Source organism: Neofelis nebulosa, chromosome 8, assembly GCF_028018385.1.
Source record: "Neofelis nebulosa isolate mNeoNeb1 chromosome 8, mNeoNeb1.pri, whole genome shotgun sequence".
NCBI classification, from domain to species: domain Eukaryota; kingdom Metazoa; phylum Chordata; class Mammalia; order Carnivora; family Felidae; genus Neofelis; species Neofelis nebulosa.
The window spans coordinates 8596719-8617375 of record NC_080789.1 but is presented as its reverse complement, the minus strand read 5'-3'; the positions used below and the strand labels follow the sequence as shown (position 1 = coordinate 8617375).

The 20657-nt window shown below is 44.0% G+C and overlaps 1 protein-coding gene across 19 annotated transcripts in view; it reads left to right on the top strand.

Moving 5' to 3' along the window:
• The window catches only part of TNRC6B (trinucleotide repeat containing adaptor 6B), a 257779-nt gene extending 239820 nt beyond the window's left edge, over nt 1–17959 (top strand). For all 19 annotated transcript variants that reach the window (XM_058682112.1, XM_058682104.1, XM_058682101.1 and 16 more), the window contains 4 exons: nt 370–594; nt 1055–1125; nt 4019–4158; nt 5143–17959. In XM_058682112.1, coding sequence (XP_058538095.1) covers nt 370–594; nt 1055–1125; nt 4019–4158; nt 5143–5530 — 824 coding nt within the window. In that variant the 3' untranslated portion in view covers nt 5531–17959. The remainder of the gene's footprint in view (nt 1–369; nt 595–1054; nt 1126–4018; nt 4159–5142) is intronic.
• The last annotated feature ends 2698 nt before the right edge of the window (nt 17960–20657 follow it).

The window sequence follows — 20657 nt, the reverse complement described above, 5'->3', positions numbered from 1 at the left end:
TCTAATGTACTTCCCATTCAGCCAGTGAGTATTTATAGAATAGTTTTGCTAAGGTTCACATTCTACTATATCTTTACGTAAGACTAATGGTTTTAAGAAAACTTCCCTTGAATGAATCTTCCTTTTCAGGCTTGTTTGGCTAAGAAAGTAGTAGAGAATTAGTTATCATTAAATCTTCAGTTCATGTGTTGTTGATTCAGAGTAATAGTCATTGAAAATTTTATATTTAGTGTTATTTTGTATTGCTAGTCTCAAGATGTGTACTTACTATTTTTAGAATACTATTTATATGTATACACAAAATTTATGTAGATTGACAAAAGTGATCTATTTAACCTTACTCCTTTCTTAATTTTGTCTTCTTTATAGCAAAGTTCCCTGATTACAAATCAACATGGTCCCCAGATCCCATAGGACACAACCCCACTCATCTCTCCAACAAGATGTGGAAAAACCATATTTCCTCAAGGAACACTACACCGCTGCCCCGCCCACCTCCTGGTCTGACCAACCCCAAACCATCATCTCCCTGGAGCAGCACAGCACCCCGATCGGTCAGGGGTTGGGGGACACAGGACTCACGGCTTGCCTCAGGTGACAAGGACTCGCCTAAAGGAGCATCATTGTTCAAACACAAGGGGCTTATGTTAACACCAAAAAAGACATGAAGTCTTCACAAGAGAGGAAATCACGGTTGTCTGGTAGAGGAAAGAGTATCTCTGGAGTGGAAAGTTGCAGTTCGGTCTAGGGCAGAGGTAGCCAAGAACTCGCAAGGGACAGATGAAGTAAAAACGACACACAGCAGCGTGAGAACATTAGGAGGGAAATGTGGCCTTACAAATGAGGTGTGAGAGTGCACAGGGTTACAAGGTCTAGGGGAAGAGAAACTGACCATTAAGTGACAGGATGAATGCGGTTAGAGGGACGTGTAAAATAGAAGACCGTTTATAAAAGGGGAGAAGACACACGGGGCCTATGTGAAAACGTTTTCTCACTCATGGCTTTCTGAATTTTTTTACTGCTCTTCCTAATTTTTTCTTCTGGTTACTTACAGCCTCTACTTGGAGTGATGGTGGTTCAGTTCGTCCCAGTTACTGGCTGGTTCTTCACAATCTCACTCCACAGGTAACCATGCTTCCTTGTGATTTTCGAGACAGGATTTGATTGTGTTAAGAAAGGGAAACTCAGGTGTGAAATGTTGCCAAATAATAACAAAGCTCATTAATTTCCTGCTTGCTACTCAGAGGTCCAGCATGCTGGGGTGGGCCTCCCCACCCGAGGCTCGAAGCCTACTCCTGAGCGGGGATTGTTGGCCCAACAAGGCTTGGGGCTCAATATCAAACATTTTTATGCTTCATAAATAATTAACCATCCATCTCTGCAGTAGAAGAAATCTGTCAATTTCATAGCTTAAATGCCACATGGGTGCTTTCAATTTTCCATCTGTTATTCTCTTCTTTGTAGATGGCATTACTAATTTGCTCTCTTCAGAACATGCCCTCTGGGTTGTTTTTACAGTGATGGGTTTCATTTGCCCCAAGCCAGTCTGTCACCTTGTTTGCTTGATAACTGACATACTTGCGGCAGTATTATGTTGAACACGCAAATGAGATTAAGTGAACCCATTGAAACTGAGCCTGTGACCTTCATTTGGACTTGACAGCACAACCTTTACAGCACCTTGTTAAAAGGAGTCAATTATGCCTCCCTCCCTTTGACACATAGAAGGAATTGTCTAGCATTTAATTCATAACTGGATTCATGTGCACTTTAGTAAGCTAGCTAGCATTTTCTAGAGTGTTCCCATGGGATATTAATAGGTCTCTGGCCTAATATGTTTGGAACATGTACTTGATTAAACAAAATTAAGTGGGTTTCTTCACTGTGAGACTTATTAGACTCTTTAGTATGCTAACATGTATTATCCTCTGTGGAGAAATACAGCTTCTCCTAAATTTACCTGCCCAGTGAACCTGTTTGTGGAACCTGTTTGTGGGGAGTGAGTCCAGGGTTTGTATTTAGGGTACATGTTGAGAAAGGCAGTTTCATAAATACAGTTAACATGAAGAAGAGCCTGGGTTGGCTCTTACTCAGCTTAAAGCCCCAGGTGGGTTATTAGCTACGAATCAACTGAAGTGTAAAAATTTTATACGACCATACTCAAATCTGTATATGCCTCATTAGAACATGACAACATTCTAAAGTTGTCACACAGTGTGGTGGGTATATGGTGAGGACGAGAGAGGCCGTAAAGTCTACACTGTGTTGAAAGGAACTTGGACAAGCTAGCCTGCTGTTCGCTTCTGTTTTATCCTATGAAAAATAGTAAGTTCATGTGTGTATATACATAATGTGAATCTAGGGGTTAACTGTGCTCATATAAGAAAGAACTGATGAATTTTAAAACTCAAGTACCTAATAGACTAATCCCGATGGTAGCTTAGAAAACGGTTATAAGGGCAAATCTTTGGAACCTGGATAAACGTACTTTTCATCACCTAAAATCTGTTTAGAGGGCATCTGTCCTGAAAGGTCACTTGTGGCCCACACGGACACGCTCATAGAGTTGATTTCCATTTTCTGTAAAGAACTGTGGTAATGCTGCTGGTTTCCATCCCGCAGGGTTTCCATGGTGAAACCACACAATGTTTCCACTGCCACCGCCGGTAGCACAGTTTCTGAGGCTGTTCTGATAGTAATCTGTTTCCCTTCCAAAGAAATGAACTGAATGTTGGACTGAGCAGCCTGTCTAAACCTGGTTAAGATCTCAATACAAGTAAATTCATCAGAGTGAATAAGTGCATCTGTTCATCCGAGTCCAGAGTGAGAGAAACTGTCTGTAAACGGTGAACATCTTGAGAGTCTGGCCAACGTGAGGCTGAGGGTGGCAGGGTTCACAGAGAAGCAGGCACAAAGGCTCGTCCTGAGACGGGCAGCGTGGGAGTCCAAGGACACCGGTGTTGTCTGTGAGCTAGGTCAGCCAGCAGCATTCTCATCAGGGCGTGGGGACGCCTGGGTGGCTCAGTCGGTTAAGTGTCCGACTTCAGCTCAGGTCATGATCTCACGGTGTGTGGGTTCGAGTCCCACGTTGGACTCTGTGCTAACAGCATGGGGCCTGCTTGGGATTCTCTCTCTCTCCCTCTCTGCCTCTCTCCCACTCTCTGTCTCTCTCTCTCTCTCTCTCTCTCTCTCAAAATAAATAAATTTTAAAAAAAAATTTAAAAACCACTAAACCGTCAAGGAGGTTAGCGGTGCTTTTCTTGTGTCCTCCTTTAGCTCTCTGTGAGATTATTAACCAGGGGAGTGGAGAATAGTTCAAATACGACGTTACTAATGAGGTCGAGAACTTGTCTTAAGTTCCTGTTCGGGCGCCATCCTGTTTCTGCTTTCTAAAGGCTCTCACAAGTCAACACGCATTCATGTGTTTACCTCTTAAAAACAGACTACAGGTCGAATCATAGGATTTGTCTTGAGCTGTGTTTTTGCAAACTTTCTTTTTGTAGTATGGGCACATTAGATCTCAGCCCGTGCTTTTTTTTTTTTTTTTTTTTTTTTTGAATATTAAATCGTTTATTGATTACACCTGATAATAGACGATACACAAGCTTTAATCCCATCTATAATTTTATCTGATACCATAATTCAATTTAGATATATTGCATAGGATGTGCCAACAATCATATTAATAACCAAATAAACTCCACGACTTTGCTTGGGTGACCTTTTTAATGGTGAACTCCAGGTCACAACACATTAACTGTCAGTTCAGCCACACTAATGTTTGTGGAGACAACTCAGCCCGTGCTTTGAATTAACTTAAAATTTGCCTTTAAGACCTCTATTGAGTGCACTCTTTCCTGCTTTGAGTCCTTCCTTCCTTTGTCCAAGACTTACTTAGTGCCGATATCATTATTTACAAACCAGAAGCCCTTCTCCTCCTCATATACAAGAAAGGCCATTTGACTTCTGTTCACACCCTACCTCCAGTTTTTAACTCATGAATATCATTACTCCTTAGATTGATGGGTCAACGTTGAGAACCATCTGCATGCAGCATGGCCCACTGCTGACATTCCATCTGAACCTAACCCAGGGCACTGCCCTGATCCGATACAGCACCAAACAGGAGGCAGCCAAGGCCCAGACTGCACTGCACATGTGAGTACCCATCCTACGCTCACTGAGACAAACACGCACGAAGATGCACACGTGAGTATTCTGGCACCTGCTTCATAAAGCAAAGATCCACGAGAACATGCACAAAAACAGCATCCTGGCATAAGCAATTGCTTGGTACGGAGGGGACAGATCTTTTCTACCTCCCCAAGTGTGGATTGCTCTGTATATCTGTGTAGGCCCGTAATCAGAATTCCTAAAGTAAAGAATTTATGAAGTCATGAAGCAGTGAATAAATTTTAATACCGTAAAACAAAGCCCCAGTGTTCAGGAGAATGTGAAACATTGTAGGTGCCGTCACTTTTTGTAATAGAATCTGGTTGCTTACTTTGTCTTCTTTGTTGAAACGCTGTGGCTTGGCGGGTAGCAGAGGTTTTTGTCTTACGTAGGTGGGACTGGATCACACTTTGACTGTCCCCCCTCCCAGCTGCTGTCAAACTGGTAGCCAGGGAAGAGCTGACTCTCTGTGGCTCCAGGCCCCGACAGAAAGCTACAAACAGAACGAGCAAGCAGTGGTGACTCTCAGGCGGTGAGCCCGGCCCAGAGGCAGAGCAGTGGCACTTCCAGATGTGTGAGGTTGAGTCACCTTGATGTTTGCACTGTGACCTTTTACCTCCCATTGGGAAAAGAAAGATGACATTTTTCTCAACATACAAATTCCAAAAGGATAGCGATACGTGGTACCCCCTAGTAGTCTTTGGAGGTCTTGAGATTTAGTGATCCCTTACTGCTTTAGTACAGTATTTCTCAATCACCTGGTCTGGTTAAAATGCAGGTTTTGATCCCGTAGGCCTGGGGTGGGGCCTGTGATTCTGCATTTTAGAAAGCTTCCAGGGGATGTGGAAGCTGCTGGTCAGAGGAGCATACTTTGAACATCAAGGACACTGGGACTCGAAACCCTCAGTCTGTGCAGGTGCTTTAGGATTTCCCTCAAATCCATAGCTCTTTCCCTCCCCTTTCTTCCAGGTGTGTGTTGGGAAACACTACCATCCTGGCTGAGTTTGCCACCGATGATGAAGTCAGCCGCTTTCTGGCACAAGCTCAGCCCCCTACACCTGCAGCAACCCCAAGTGCACCCGCCGCAGGTTGGCAGTCGCTGGAGACCGGCCAGACCCAGTCAGATCCCGTCGGACCTGCTTTGAATCTTTTCGGTGGGTCCACAGGGCTCGGGCAGTGGAGCAGCAGTGCTGGCGGCAGCAGCGGGGCCGATCTTGCTGGCGCTTCGTTGTGGGGGCCCCCAAACTATTCTTCTAGCTTGTGGGGAGTCCCAACTGTGGAAGATCCCCATAGGATGGGCAGCCCTGCTCCCTTACTACCTGGTGACCTTCTGGGAGGAGGGTCGGATTCAATCTGAACTTAAAACTTTCAACTCTGACCTCGTGACCTTTTTTGGAACAGCAGCAGCACTAACTTGACCTTTTCGTTTTTTTTTTCAACTTGCAATAAATACATTTTTAAAAGGAAAAAAGAAAACGGAGAGAGAAAAAAAAAAGGTGGGTCATTGACAGACTGTCTGAGCACATAGTTGCCTCCCTTATAACTTCAGTTTTTTCGTTTGGAATATGAATCCAAAAAGAGAACATATCACTCTTGAAATACTTGAATCATGAACGCCAACCTAGAAAGACAATGTGAAGCAAGTACACATACCATTTAAATTTAAACACAAAAAAATTAAAAAAATTAGTTTCTAGTTTTTCACTTTTTTCATGTTATATGGAAGTTGTTGCTAAGAAACATATATACTGAAAAAAAATAGCTTTTTAACTTTGTTTGCACTGGGTGTGTTTCCGTCCTTAGGTCTACCACGTTTGGGAGGGAGGGGAATTCAAAAGAATTGTGGGGGTGGGGGGGGGAAGACTTGACGGAGCCTCACTTTAAAAACAAAAACACAAAAAACCTAAAAAAAAAAAAAAAAAAAAAGGAAAAAATTTGTGATTGGCTGGTTGATAAATACCAGTGTGTTCTGGCACATGTAACTGCCCAGGCATGCTCGTTCTGGTATGTGTGTGCACGTGTGTTCATGTGCATTTGCGTGCATCCTTCTCTCTGTCTCTGTGTGTGCGTGTGCCTGTGTCCTCCTCCCCCTGCCCCACCCGATCTCTCCGAACGCTGCGTTGCTAACAGTCTGCAGGCTGGCTGGCCGGCCATCTGCTTTTTATTTTTTTTTATTTTATTTTTTTTTTTAACTATGAGAACACACAAGCACCGGGAGCCACTGCTTACTTAAAGCAACTCCGTTGGGCTGCATTAAGATGAACAGAGTGCTTTTTAATGATTAAAGCAGGGAGCTCCTTTACATTTGCAAATTAGCCTGAGCGAGTTTTCTCTTGCTTTTCTTTCGACCTAGCAGTAGAGCGGAGCACTGCCAAGTCCCAAAAAAGTAGGAGAGCAGGAGGTACCTCTTGGAGCAACCGTGTGTTTTATTTATTTCTGTTTTTTAAAGTAAGTGGCCACCAGGCACATCGGGATATCTGTTAAGTTTCACGCAGGCCTTTTCTTTTCATTAGTTTGAACGGGAACAGACGATGAGAGAGTTTTTACTTCTGTGGTGTCTCAAAAGCAGAAAAACCACGTTCCCCCTTTCTTGTTGTAATCAGGTATGAGGAATTCATCAGAAAGTCAGGTAATGCTGAATTGGTTCTCTTTTTCATTGTGTGAAAACGAAACAAGTAACTCGTGAGCAGCTGCAGCTTCTCCCTCTCTGCTCCTCTCTCGCCGAGCGTTACCTGTGCCAGGCCGCGGCGCGCTACAGCACCAGGCCATCACTGACAGAAACGTTTACTTAACGAATGTTCTTAAACCAGTGTGTACTTCAAGCGTTTCCTTTTGTTCCTCTGTGTTGTGTATTTCCTGTGTATGTGGTTTTGCTTAGGCAGGTATAACTTAGCAAAAACTTTTAAGTATTGCACCTTTTTTTGGTTTTGACCTCTTTTTTTTTTTTTTTTTCCTTGTAATGTTGCTTTTTTATTTTGGTATTTAAAGACTTTTTTTTTTTTTTTTAAGCATCAATGTAGTAGTACTCTGGGCCGAATAGGGGGCAACTTTTAATCCACAGTTATCACCAACATGTATGTACTTATGTTGGAATCAACATGTATCAAACTGCTTTTTGTGAAGAGTTCTAGCAGACCTGAAGGGGTACCCCTTTATACAAAGCAGATGGCTGGCGGGGCGGGGGGTGGTGGGGAGGGAGGGAAACGTATGCCGGTAATGTGCTAGCACTTGTGTGGACATCCCAGTCTGCATTATACTGTTTAACATAAAGTGCCGACATTCTGTACCAGCAAATACCTGCCCATTCCAACCCTTGGTGGGAGCAGACCTCTACTGTCCTCCATAACTTGCTGCTAGTGAGGACAAGGGAGTTTTTCTTTCTTTAGCATCTTCAGTGAAGGATACAACAATGCCTAATGTATTTGACTTTTAGCTTGTGTCTGTGTGTAGGTGGGTGGGTGGGTGGGTGTGTATAGGAAAAGGCAAAAACGAATTATTTGCATCAAGTGGTTTTATGAGACAAAGAGTGGGAATTCTGTAGTCCTCTGGCTTACCCTGTTGATATAAACCTAGCCTCAAAAGAGATTGACATGTGTAATTCAAGTAAGCGTTCGCTCTTGGAAGTCTTTATGCACCCTTTGTGGGGAGGTGGTCAAACTTGAGTCTCCAGCGTTGGTTCAGTCCCATTGGATGCCTTGTAGAAAACTGACTGTGCCCTCTTCCTGCTCTCTGGTTTTCATCACCACCACCATGCCCCTTCCATCTCTGCCCATGTACAAAAATGTCTCCTTCTGGTCCCCTCTGCCTGCTCTCTGTGTGAGGAGCAAAACCCTGTGGTGTGTGGTGACGTCCAGGTGGAGAGCAGCTGTGTTCAGCCATCTACAGAAGGGGAAATCTTAGTGGCCCTGGGCCAGGAGCGTGTCCCGAGGCTCCCACGAGCCCGTGACAGCCCTGTCCACTGCCGTGATTCCCTGTCGTGTCCTGCCCCCCCCCCCCCCCTCCTGCCTGCTGGTTCCTTGGCCTGCACTATGGGTTAGTTGAGTTCCTTACGATACTACGGTGAAAGCCGGGTGCTAGAGCCCCTCTTGTTTACAAGACATAATGAGGGATTTGAAATATGTAAAAATAAACATGAGAAGCTCAAATGTTCTTCCATCTTAAGCTTAAAGGGAAAAAATTAAAAACTTAAAAAAAAAAAAAGACCAAAAAGTGCGTATATATATACATATAAATATATATTTTAGATGAAGACTAACTCTGGGAGCATTTAACAGTGTTTTTTGTTTTTGTTTTTAACATTTATTTTCCTGCTTTAAAATTTGCAAGCATTCTCAGGAATTCTAGGGTAGGAAGCCAGTTTTTTGAAGATGGTTTATTTAACCGTATCTTATCCTAGATAGACGGCTGTTTCTTTCCTGTTCATAAACTTTTACAAGTTCCTGAAACTTCAAAAAGTTGAAACAATTTTTACTTAAAAAAAAAAAAATGTAAAGTCTCCAAACATTATTGTCATACTGGGGATCACACATTTTAAAACACATAGAAAGAAATATTTTTTAAAAATGATCAATTTAGCAGCAACAGGTCAATTCGTTATCTTTAAAAACACGGGAGAAGGATTAGCTTTCTAAGAGCTTTATCATGGATTCGTTTGAAATTGTGTGTCATTTAGTGGGAGCGTTTGGTTTTTATAAATGGGAACGTCATCACTCTGTTCCTTTCCATTTAAGATTGAACTGACATCTCCCCTAATGATTGTTTTTGTTTTGTTTTTTTTTTAAGGGAACCCTTCTCCCTGCCCCTCAAACCCCAGGACAAAAGAAAGAAAGAAAGAAACAACAACTTAGGGGGAAAAAAAAAAAGTAAACTCTAATCTGTAAAATAGTACGGTTGGATTGCTGAGAATCTATGTAAAGAGCTAGGAAATATAGGTTAATAATTTTTGGAACAAATTTTAAATATAGGCATTACTAGAGGAAAATATCTATGGACTGTTCTATTAACAAAGAATGTCTGTCTTACCTCCGTTTGTTATGGGAGGAGGAGAAAAGAAGAATCTAATAAGGAACAAGTGATTTTACTTTTTTAGCTCCCAGCTACTGTTGTGCTCATTTTAATTGCTGTTTTGAAGATCTGCTGCTTAATTATCCCCATCCCTCAGCTGGAGATGTGGAGTATTTCCTTTCGATTTTTCATGACGTTGAATTCTCCTTTTGTATTCCCTCCTGGGGCCGGGGGTCAGAATTCCCAAGCATGACCACAGCTGCTTTTAAACATCTAAGCTTCCCAGTGGGAAAGAAACTCCAGCTTGACAGGTAAAGGGAGTGGGTGGGGTTGCTGCCTGCAATTTCTCTAAAGCCGCTTTAGTGCCTTCGTACATACACCCAGACATCCTAAGCAGGGGGAACGCGTGTGTATGTGCATGTGGTCCAGTCACTCGGCAGACATTAAGACACTTGCCCATTAAGGAAATCGGAGTGGTTCTGGACAGGCCCCACAGGCAGTGGGCTAAATTGAAAATAAACAGAAATCAAGGAAGTTAAATATGCTTTCATGTCTCAGTAATGTGGAATGCCAAGATCCTTCCTTGTGTTATCGCCCTCGTTACTGGGTACTGACGTCTCCACGTGTGTCATTGTGACAACCACATACAGTGATTTGGAAAGTCTGTCTGTGTTGGGCCAGTAGAAAGGGGTTCCTGTTTTTCTGCTCCTGTCCTCCCTTGTCTCCTCTCTTTCCCCCAACTCTGCCCTCCCACCTTTTTTTTTTTTTTTTTTTGTCAACTTGATGGAAGCTTTGCTTTATTGGTTGGCAGTGACCTAAGAAAAGGATATAGTGAGAATATAATGGAAGAGAAAAACTCTTTTCTTTCCGTGATATTCTTTGGCAAGAGCCATGTCTGCTGAGAGGTTAAGTGGCTTCCATACACTTAGAAAATTCGGTGGGAGCGGCTTCTCTTCCACCACATTCTGGCATGTGTACAGAGGTTTGCTGGTCACCTCTCATTATGTAGATTTATTTTGTAAACATTTCGATCATGTAAATTTGAGCTTTCCAATTTTTACTAGTTTCCTTTATTTTTTAAACACTTGATTACTAGTGGCTGGAGGTGTCCATCTTTCAAACATCACAAACTTGGTTTCTGTCTACCACATGAGTCGCCAAAAAAATAAAAAAATAAGCACTCGTGGGGAAGAGATGTCTTCCATCAGACTGGAGGCCTCTACTGGCAATTTAAATCCAGTGCCATGACCTAATTTTAGGTGTTTAAAAAAAAAAAAATACAAAAAAAAATACAAAAAAAAAAAAAAACCCCACAAAGTTCAGATCTCCGAGACACTGTGAAGAAATGGATGGCCCATGTGGCATCTCTGGTTCCTCCGTACCTAGCCCTTGATTTTTTGCATTTACAACATGCACAGAAGTTAACTTAGCAGTGATGGCATGTCAAGGTTCCAAAGCAAATTCTTTCATCAGTATCCCCCAGGTAATAATTATACATTGATTGCCATTCAATCAGTTTTGTTTATAGCAGCTTAATTTTCTAATCAGATGGCTCCTGTTCTAAGAACTTTGCCACCTCTTCTGATATGAATGTAGCATAAATGAGCAGTCAGTTCTTCCAAGTTCCTGTGGGTTGAACGTGGGATCTAAGATATGCAAAAAAATAAATAAGAAGAAGAAAAAAGAGAGGAAAAGAAATCCCTGCCTAAGAATTTGGAAGAACTTTTATTAATATATCTAGCAGAAACTAACATTTCACGGGCTACTGACTTGTTGCAAAGATTCACTCGAATTTTTGCCACTTGTCGGGGGGGCAGTTTTTGTAGGGTTAACAGCCAGATTCCATATCGACCTCAGATGCTGTGTACTTTTTAATTTTACTTTTTTATATTTTGCCATCTTGACTCTTAAACAAAATGAAGATGTCTCTGTGTTGAGAAAAACGCTTAAGCCAAGCCTGTTTTCCTCTGCAGTGTAAATAAGATGTTTTCAGCAGACTTGGCTATAACAGCCGTCTCTAAGATTAGGGAACAATTGAGTCTTTATGTAAGAAAGGTCCCCTCTCCCCCATCCTCAGAGTTCAGATTCAATATATAACACTTTGTAGGTTATTGTTTGGGATTTGGGTTTTTTTTCTTTTAACTATCTATAGGGTCTTTTACTAAGCGTAGAGACACATGTTTAGCTGGTTAAAAAACAAAATCAAACTTTTTCTTCAGTGTTTTTGCCAAGTTTTGTCACACTTCATTCATGTCTGTGCATTAACTATGCTGCTTAGTGTTGCTGCAAAAAGAAATGTATTCTTGAATTGTTTTCCTTTCTGTGAGTGTACAGCTAAGGCTGCATGTAATGGTGCAGATGAAAATATTCCAGCCTCTGTGTCTACAGGGAGTTGTCAATCTGTAGACCTCGGCACTCTTTCAGAAAATAGGGTGCCCTCACCCTCTGCTGCACACCGCACCCTCTTAGCTTTCTTATCTACAACTACAGGGTGTCCACACAGTCTAGAAGCAGGCAAATATACATAATGTTGTCAAGAACATCAACAATCTGTTTTAAAAAAAAAACCCATAGAATGTTCTCTGTGTTTCCAGAGTTAGTGCATACCCTGTCATAAGCTCTGTAGGTTTATGGCCAGTGCCAAAGGTGTGTGTATTTTCAGAGATGGTCCCCACTTGTTAATGACGGTGTTGTTTTCTTGACCTTGAATCTGATAAAGGAGGTACTGGCATCACATTCTTAGATTTAAAATAGTTCTCAACTTCAGGAGTCTATGAACACAGTAGTAATGGAATAAAAATAGAACATTGACCCTCCCTAACCTGCCCAGAATGCCTCCCTGCTGCCTGCACCGCCAAAGAGGCCATGAACATTTACAGGATGGTGAAGGGAACACCGGTCAGGAAACAGAGCTACTCCCCACCGGCTGGGCATTCCTGCTATCCTTATGTGTGTGGTCACTCAGACTAGAGCTGAAAGAATTACCAAGTATTCTAACATTTGAGTGGTTTTTAAAATGTCAATCTCTTGTATCCTACCACCACCACCACTAAAAAAAAAAAAAAAAAAAAGAAGACCGAAGCTGCCAGTGTTTGCCTCACAGAATTTAAATAGTTCTTTTCACTTGGCTATACAGCTGAATTTGTTTTTAAAGAGAAACTATGCACACCAGGAAACATGGTACCACCCTGACTGAAGGGTCTCTGCAAGATTCAGTCATGGGGTCTTCATTGTGACAAACACTAGTTCTGTCCCTGGGGAAAGGAAAGGTCAGATAAAGGCAAGAAGTGTTGTGTTGTAAATTTAAAAAAAAAAAAAAAAAAAAAGAAAGAAAGAAATCGTGTTTCCGTAAAGCACTTTGTGCCTCGGTTTATTTTTCACACTGTCAGTCACCACTTTGGAAGTCCATTCCCAATCGCCATTGACCCCTCTCGAGCCAAGATTAATACGCTGAGACTGTTGTTTTCAAAGAGCTTAATTCCTCTTTACTGCTAGTGGGGAGCAGCAAAACTGTAAAGGTACTTTACAGTATAGTCGTTGCAGAGATGTGAAACGAAGTGCTTTTCTTCCCCTTCACCCCTGCTTTCCTGGACCTCACCCTCAATCTGGCATTCCTTCTCCCTCGGCTCCTGAAAGGTGTGCACGGTTCTCAGAGGGCTGGGTTGTGCAAGGTCACTGGAGGTGAGCTAGCCGTCCCGCAGAGCTTTATGGACAGGAAGGTCGTGTATCCTAAATGTGTTCGCCAAAAATGAAAGGGGGGGGGGGTCGTCTGTATACTAAACAAAGCAAAAACCTTTGGAACCCTTTAAAGAAGTTACATACCTTTTAAAGGTAGTATCGTTTCTCACCAAGTGATGCATCCAGCGTGACCCTTCTTGCCGGAAATTTCGGGATGTTAGAATAAATGTGTTTAAAACACCACCCCCACCATCCCCCCCCCCCCTTTTAGTTTTGTCCAAGGAATTACTTCGGTGTAGTATTTCTGAATGTGCCTTTGGGAGTACAGGGACCGTCTGCTTTAGGAAGAAGCTCTCCGTGGGGATAAAACAGAAAGGCGGTCAGCTTAGTCTTTAGGGAAGTCAGCGATTCTCCTGGCAGTCCCCGGGGGCAGCCGTGGAGTTTTCATTAGCACCCATATTGCACAGTGTAGAGTTGTGTGGAAAAGATCCTGGGGCTCGGGCGGGAGAATGAGGTGATGGTGCACAACGACAGAGACCCAGGTCGGTCGGAGAGCGCAGGTTGAATTTCTCTACCTGCAGTACCTAGTTTCCCTCGTGTCTGTGTGCGCGCGCGTGTGGCCGTGGCCGTTTTGTGTTTTGTTTTTCTGTAAGCACTGGAGAACTGAAATATGGTGATGTCTGTGACACATTCGTGCATGTCAAGAAGGCGTTTTCTGGCTTCCGCCATGTGCGGGGCGGGCAGCGCGTTTCCACCCTCTTGAGTCTGTCCTGAGAAGGCAATTATTTTCCCAAATGGAAGTCCCACAATGTTGCTGTTTATGAGAACAGGGTATTACACACGAGGAAAAGGCTTTTGAGAGAATAAGATGGAAGTGTTTGAGAAAGAAAAAAAAAGAAAAATCTGAAATCATATTTTATTTCTTCAGAACTGTTCTAGTTAAATGTAGAAATCTGCAGTGTCTCTTCATTTGTTTTTATGTTTGTTTTAAACGATTCCACCTCTTCTCCCCATGCCCGATCTTCTAAAGAAACCACAAGTGAATGCTAAGGGCCATTTTCCATAATTCCTCAGAACTCCCCAAAGAGGAAAACAGTCCCTCCCGCAAGATTCCTTCAGCTTCATTCAGGAGACAAAGGGAGGAGAGATGTGGCTTTCTGGGCTTCTCTCTCATTCCTCTCTAATGGCCTTGAAATGTATTATTATGCAAATGTGAATTTTGATACTGAATTTAAGAAGAGGTTGTTGGATTTTTTTTCTTTTTTCAAAAAAAAAGGTCCCATATGTGGTCATCGTTGCTTCTTTATTTTGTAACGTGAATTGTAACTATGCATTCTGCAAGGGGGGGGGGAGGGTGAGGGCAGAAAGGGGAAGGAAGTGGCTTTGCATCCTTGTTCTACGGTTTCTGTGTCCATGGTATCCCCACGTCCTGGCGGGGAAGGGGAGTGAGAGCCAGCAGCGGTCAAGTCGGCACAGTGAGGTAGAAAGAGACGCAGAGTCCTCCTGCAGTCCTGGGGGCCTGCGGTTCCTGGCAGCCGGATTCTCCACCCTAACCGTGCAGTGTTAGCCCAGGGCCACAGCGGGGGCCCCAAAGGCCCTCGTGTTCTCTGGGAAAAAGTACTCATCCTTTCCTGAATTCAGAACCCTTTCAAGCTCAGGAAACCATGCCTCGTTCGTGCTGACCTTAAAGTTCATCTTCCTGTCGATTTCCAAAACTCCTCCTCCGGCTCCTCCTCGCTCCTTTTAATTTGTCTTTGTTTTTCCTTAAGCATTTTTAAGCGAACTTATTTATAAGGAAACTGTCTTGCTCTGTGGGGAAGAGGGCCCGTTGGCTTGGCAGGCCAAAAAGGACTCTCTTCCCCACCCACTGCCCCTCAGCCGAACGTCCTCTCTTTGCTTCCTTGCCATTTGTTCTGCTAGAGAGCTGGTGAGCGGTGAGGTGCTGCACACAGGAAAGCCTAGAGCCTCCCGGCCCGACAGAATTCCTGTGGTGAGTCCTGGCACCTGCACCGCTCTGGTCTAGGCATTCTTTGCAACACGCAGTATCATAAGCCAGACATTGTTCTGCCCACGTTCAGTGTTTCCAGGCAGAAGTTTTTGTTGTTGACGTTCACAGTACTGTAACGAGGAACAGACTTGATCACAGTCTCCTCGTGCCCGTGCAGGGCTGCACGGGCACGATCTTATCAGGGTTCCAATCTGTTAGATTGCCTTTAGACAAAAAAACAAAAACAAAAAAAAAAAACAAAAAAAAAACAAAACAAAAAATAAAATCCTGACGTTTCAACTGTCTAACACAAAACAATACCTCGAGGTACATTTCCCCTGCAATGTAGACCCTTAACTCCCCTCTCCGTTTCTGACACCAGTGGGTTATCCTTTTTAAAATATGAATGTGTAAATAGGATAACTTTTACAATGTTTTCCTTTGCTGTGAAAGTAGCCCTAAAATATGATATTTTCCTTTTTTTTTTTTTTTTTTGTTAAGCCATCTGAAGTTTCAGATCTTCTTTCAGGCTTAAGAGAAAGAACAGGTCAGGGGAGCGGACTTGCATTTGTAGGGTGGTGGTCTCTCCATTGCCTCTCATACACAGTGACAGCCGACCAGTGTCTGAACCCTGTTTCAAAATCTATTTGGATGGCATCTAGCCATCTCTTCCAGATCTACTTCCAGGGTGGGGAGTGTCTGAATTTCTCTCTTCCAGAAGATCCATCCCCTCCAGGCACTCCAGAATGTTTTTTACCTGAGACCTTGAGCTCTCGACCTCTCTTGCTTCACACACAGGCTGACTTTTTTGAGCAACAGAGTAGCATTCTGTAGCTCGCAAAGGGAATTAGTCCCTGGCATTTCAGTTTGGCGCTACAGAATTCATAGCCTTGTCACTTTGCGATGCTCTGGAAATGGATTGATTTCTTACTTAAAGGAAATCCACCTGAGACGTGCAGACAGCCTCCCTGAAAGGTGTGAGCACCCTCAGATGTTCTTCTTGTTCGTCTCCGTGAGGCCTGAAGCTGACATTAGGTAGAGGCAAAGGACGTTTAACAAATGCTGCTTGTAGGAACCTGTCAGCTACTGCTCTCCTACATTGGGCCACCCACGAGGCAGGGTCAGAATGGATCATTTTGAATAACTTCTTCACAAACATCTCCTTTTCCCCCCATCTTAAGGATAAACCCTGTATCTGTCTAGAAGCCCTTTTTAGTTTGAGCTCACCGATCTTGTATAGTGACGACTTCCTCTGAGGGGAAGAAGCTTGATAATAAATGCACACATATTCACCACCCACCTTCTGATTTGGGCCACTATCCACCTTTGGATTTTATTTCTGTTTGGAGGCTGGCCCCTTTTCTATCAGTCTCCTTCCTCTGGTCCCCCTCAAGTTCTTACTGCCCTTATATCCATCCACAATGCTCCCAAAGGGCTTTGCTGATCTCTGCACTTCTTTCCCGGGACATTTCCCCACCACCACCCTTTGCACACACCAGTGACCAAAGTGTGTCCAGTGATCTCACAGAAGACATCAAAAATGGTGCATGCACCGTGAATGTGCTCACAGAGACACGTGCACAAGATTCTGCACCCTTGGCCTTAACCTCTGTATGACTTAAGGTGCAGGAACATTTTTAACAGGTTATAAAAAAAAAAAAAAAAGAAAAAAAAAAACCCTTCTGGGACCGGGGCGGGGGAGGGGGGGGCAGGGGAAGCAGACACAACAGCTCAATTGTGCCCACTCCTAACTCTCTCTACTATTTGCCTACAACTTAATTCTGTGCCCACCCCACCCCACCCCACCCCTGTTGTGAGTAACCAAAAACAGACAACAAAAGCAACCTGAGGAGAGGTTTCTGGACTATTTTATCTTTCTCCATTTAGATGGAGATATAAATGCTGCTTTGGGTTCCATAATCCTAGGGGCTATGTTTACATAGTAAAATATATCCTACCAAATCAGGAAATAAGAATGGGAATCTCTGCCGTGAGAGTTAATTAGGTCGCTGACGGTGAACCAGAGAAGTGCGGGGATTCGGAGGTGGGAGGCCTGGGAAGGAAGATGGGAGGAGTGCCATTTTAATGACTGGCGCCCCCCGCCCTCCTCTTTCCTCCTCCCTTCACTTCTCTCCTTGCCCCCTTTCAACAGAAGGTGCAGAGAAGGGCATCAGAAAGAGGCTGGAGTTTTAAAAGGCAGCTTTCCAACTTTGCACACAAAACAGGTAACAGGAAGGTACAGCAAAAATCCTCTCATCTGAAACACTCAGCAGAAACAAAACCTACCAACATGACTACATATAGCTGCACATAGTGATGCTCTCTGCAAGTTACCTAGAAGTGTTTTGTTTTTCTTATACTTGAAATAGCTTTTACAATGTTATTTTGGTGGCTTTCTTTTCTCTCTTCTGGTGGGCAACAGAGAAAGTGGACGATGGGATTTAAGGAAGTTTGAGGGGAGAAAAGGGAGGATATGGCATTGTCTTTTTTTTTTTTTCTTAAACATAGAGGTTTAATCAAACTCCCATTTGTTGAAATTGCTCCTCATATTACTGGTTTTACATGGACACAGAAACTAGGCACTTTAGAGGTGCACTTGCATGGCAGGCTGGGCCCCCCTTTTCTCTATTTTATTTTACTTTTTTAGTATAGTGGTACTTAAAATCACTGGTTCACTTAAAAAAAAAAACAATAAAATGTTAAACTCTACTAATGTACAAATAAGCTGAAAAGTTGCATTTTATGTGTATTTTTTGCCATAGCAGGTACTGTATTTCTCATGCTGGATTTAAAAAAAATCAAAAACAAACAAAAAAAACTCAAGGGTGGTGTTTCGTTGGATTGTGACAGGTTGAGTACTAAGGAATTAAGTCGCCGTCATTTCATTAAAACTGAGAGATGATGTAATGCATATATAAGAGTTTTTCTGAAGGGTTTTTTTGGGCTTTTAAACAGCTTATTTTTGTTTTGTTTAGTTTTTTATTTTATTTTATTTTGGAAAGATATGATTGTATTATGTGCAACTCAGTTGCTTACATTATAACTACAAAATATTTTTGGGTTCCTGGAAAAAAAAAAAAAAGAGAAAAAAGACTAATAAATGTGTTTGGCTGCTAAGCATCTATTGTGGTTTCCTGTTTCATTCTGCCTGTTTAATTTGCTAGTTTGTCAAATGTTTATGTTTTGTTTCTTCTTGTCCCTCTCCCTGCGCCACATACAGGTCTCCGAAAGGCAGCATCCCGGCATCCTCCATTTTGTCTCCCTTGTCCTGTATGTTTTTGCTGTTGGGGGCGTCAGGTTGGCCAGTCGGGAGGGAGGTCTGTGCTCCTCGCTGCCTGCCCGCGGTACGGGCTCCACATTCTCGAAATGAAACTGACTTTCTCCTTCTAGCTTCGTTGTCTTGTTGAGTCCTGTACTTGCCATTGGCGTGGGAGCCAGGAGAGCAGACAGAAGTGCCTGCGGGGGGCCACGCTGCACCCAGGGCCGAGACCCAGCCGGCTCGCCGCTCAGGGCCTCCCCACCCTGCCCCGAGTGCTGTCACATGGCTCAGACGGTTTGCCCCATCTCAGCAGTTTCTTATTTATGGTTATTTTAGCTGCTGAAACACAGATCCGTTAGCTCTGTGGCCTTGAAGCACCTCTTAGAATAGCAAAGGGGAGGAATGGGAGGAAACGAATGCTTTCTAATTCCCAGGTACTGTTGTCTGACTTAATTCTCAGAATGCTGTGCCAAACAGACGGCGGCGAACCCAGTGCATGAGGAGAATGGTTCAGAATCATTTAATTAGCTAATAATAGGGAACACTGATTGCTTACTGTAAGTTGGGCACCGCTCTAAGTGGGCCACATACATTCGCTCATTTGACTGAAACTTGTCTCAATCACATAATAGGAACCCAGGTAGGATTCCAAAGTTAGCATGCCAGAGTGTCCTCTGCTGAGAAACACCTAGATTTCCGACAAAGCGTCCCTAAGTGAGTCTGTTGTACAAAGTGGTAGGCCATATGCCATCCAATTCTTGTTTCATAAAATAAGTAAATGCGGCAAGTGTGAGAAGAGGTGCTGGCGAACACCTCGAGGGCCTGCCTATTCCAAGCAAGTGCTATTTTCGGAGGAAAAAAGATCATTGCAAAACTATGAGGACCTGTGTCACCAAAAGACTCGACTTTAAAGTTTGGGTATTTAAAAAATGCATAGACGGCTAAGGGTGGGGGGACGGGTGGCACATTGTAGAATGGTGGTGGTTAAGACTTTAGCCTCTGACTCGGCGGCCCTCCTCTCGCCTACGTGCCCTGCCATCACCTTAGGTGACTTCAGTGCCACAGGGAAAATCCACCCTAACGGCCAGCCTTCTACCCGCCTTCCTCCAGTCCAGCCACACACTCCCATACTCACCCAAAATTGCTCCCCTCCAGAACCAGTAATTTCAGCGTCCTTGACCTTAACCTCCTGTCGTCCCAACTGGTTCCTACTCCTCCTCTCTGATGAATTTTAAAGCTCCAGGACACTGACTATTTATTCTCTTCCATCCCGCCAGCCCTCTCTTTTTTCTCCCTTCCTAATCCAGTTGAGGTGTTGTAGCCCACAATTTCACTAGCGTGGTTGCTAACGTCTCTAAATTCCCCTCGCCCCTCCTGTTTTGACACCCATGTGACAAAATCCCCACTTTAGAAACCTGACTCTCTATTTTCTGCCAGTACCCAAGAGCAGCACTGCTCAGAAAAAAAGTCATTACAGGCCAAATAAGGACTCCTGTAAATCTGTAACCAACCAGCAGTGAAACCTTGACACCAAGCAGCGAGCGTCCTAATACGTGGAGAAAGAAAATCAGGGGTGTCAGAAGAATCCCCCAAATCCCTGCTTCCAAACTATAATCAGAGAGAGGTGCTTCCTTCCCCTTCAAGTGCCGCTGCCTCCAGTGTTTCGGACCCTGCCCCTTCCTGCCCCCTCTTGGGGGCGCTGTTCAGCTGGAGCCCCGGCCGCTCAGCGCACTCAAGTCCGTGCCATTGTACACGCACATCCTCCTGTGGGCGCACGTTCCAGCCCCTGCCCCATTTTTCTTCTCGAGACATTTTCTCTCCTCCCCCTCCTAGGCCTCTGCCTCTATCGTTGCTGAAGAGAGCTGGCTCTAAGGTCACTAACATCCTCCCTCGTCCAATGGACACAGCCATTTATCTCCTGATACCACAGCTCCTGGATTTCCTTCGTCGCTCTAACGTGGTCCTTTCCCTCCTCCACCTCCCTCAGCCTCTTTTGCCTGGCCAGGAAAAGTTGGTTTCATCAGTGCTCAACCCCAAGCCCCGCCTTGTTCTCTATGCCAACATCCTAGGTGGTGTCCTCCCCACTGGCCGCCTTTCTTGGTCCCCTTTTTCCTTTGAGGTCTAAATTTTGCAGTGCCCCTGGGCTCAGGCCCACTCCTAAATTTTGCTATCTAGTCACATTGCTCCTCCTAGATGAGATCGACCAGCCCTGTGGTGGGTTTTTTTTTGTTTTGTTTTTTGTTTTTAACGTTTTATTTATTTTTGAGACAGAGACAGAGCATGAACAGGGGAGGGGCAAAGAGAGAGGGAGACACAGAATCAGAAGCAGGCTCCAGGCTCTGAGCCATCAGCCCAGAGCCCAACGCGGGGCTCGAACTCACGGACCGCGAGATCGTGACCTGAGCTGAAGTCGGACGCTCAACCGACTGAGCCACCCAGGCGCCCCCAGCCCTATGTTTTTCAATACAACACATGTCCCCATCGTGCCCAAATTATATCTCCAACCCTGGCCCTTCTAATATCCTGTCTATCCACCTGACTTGCTGCCTGTCTACT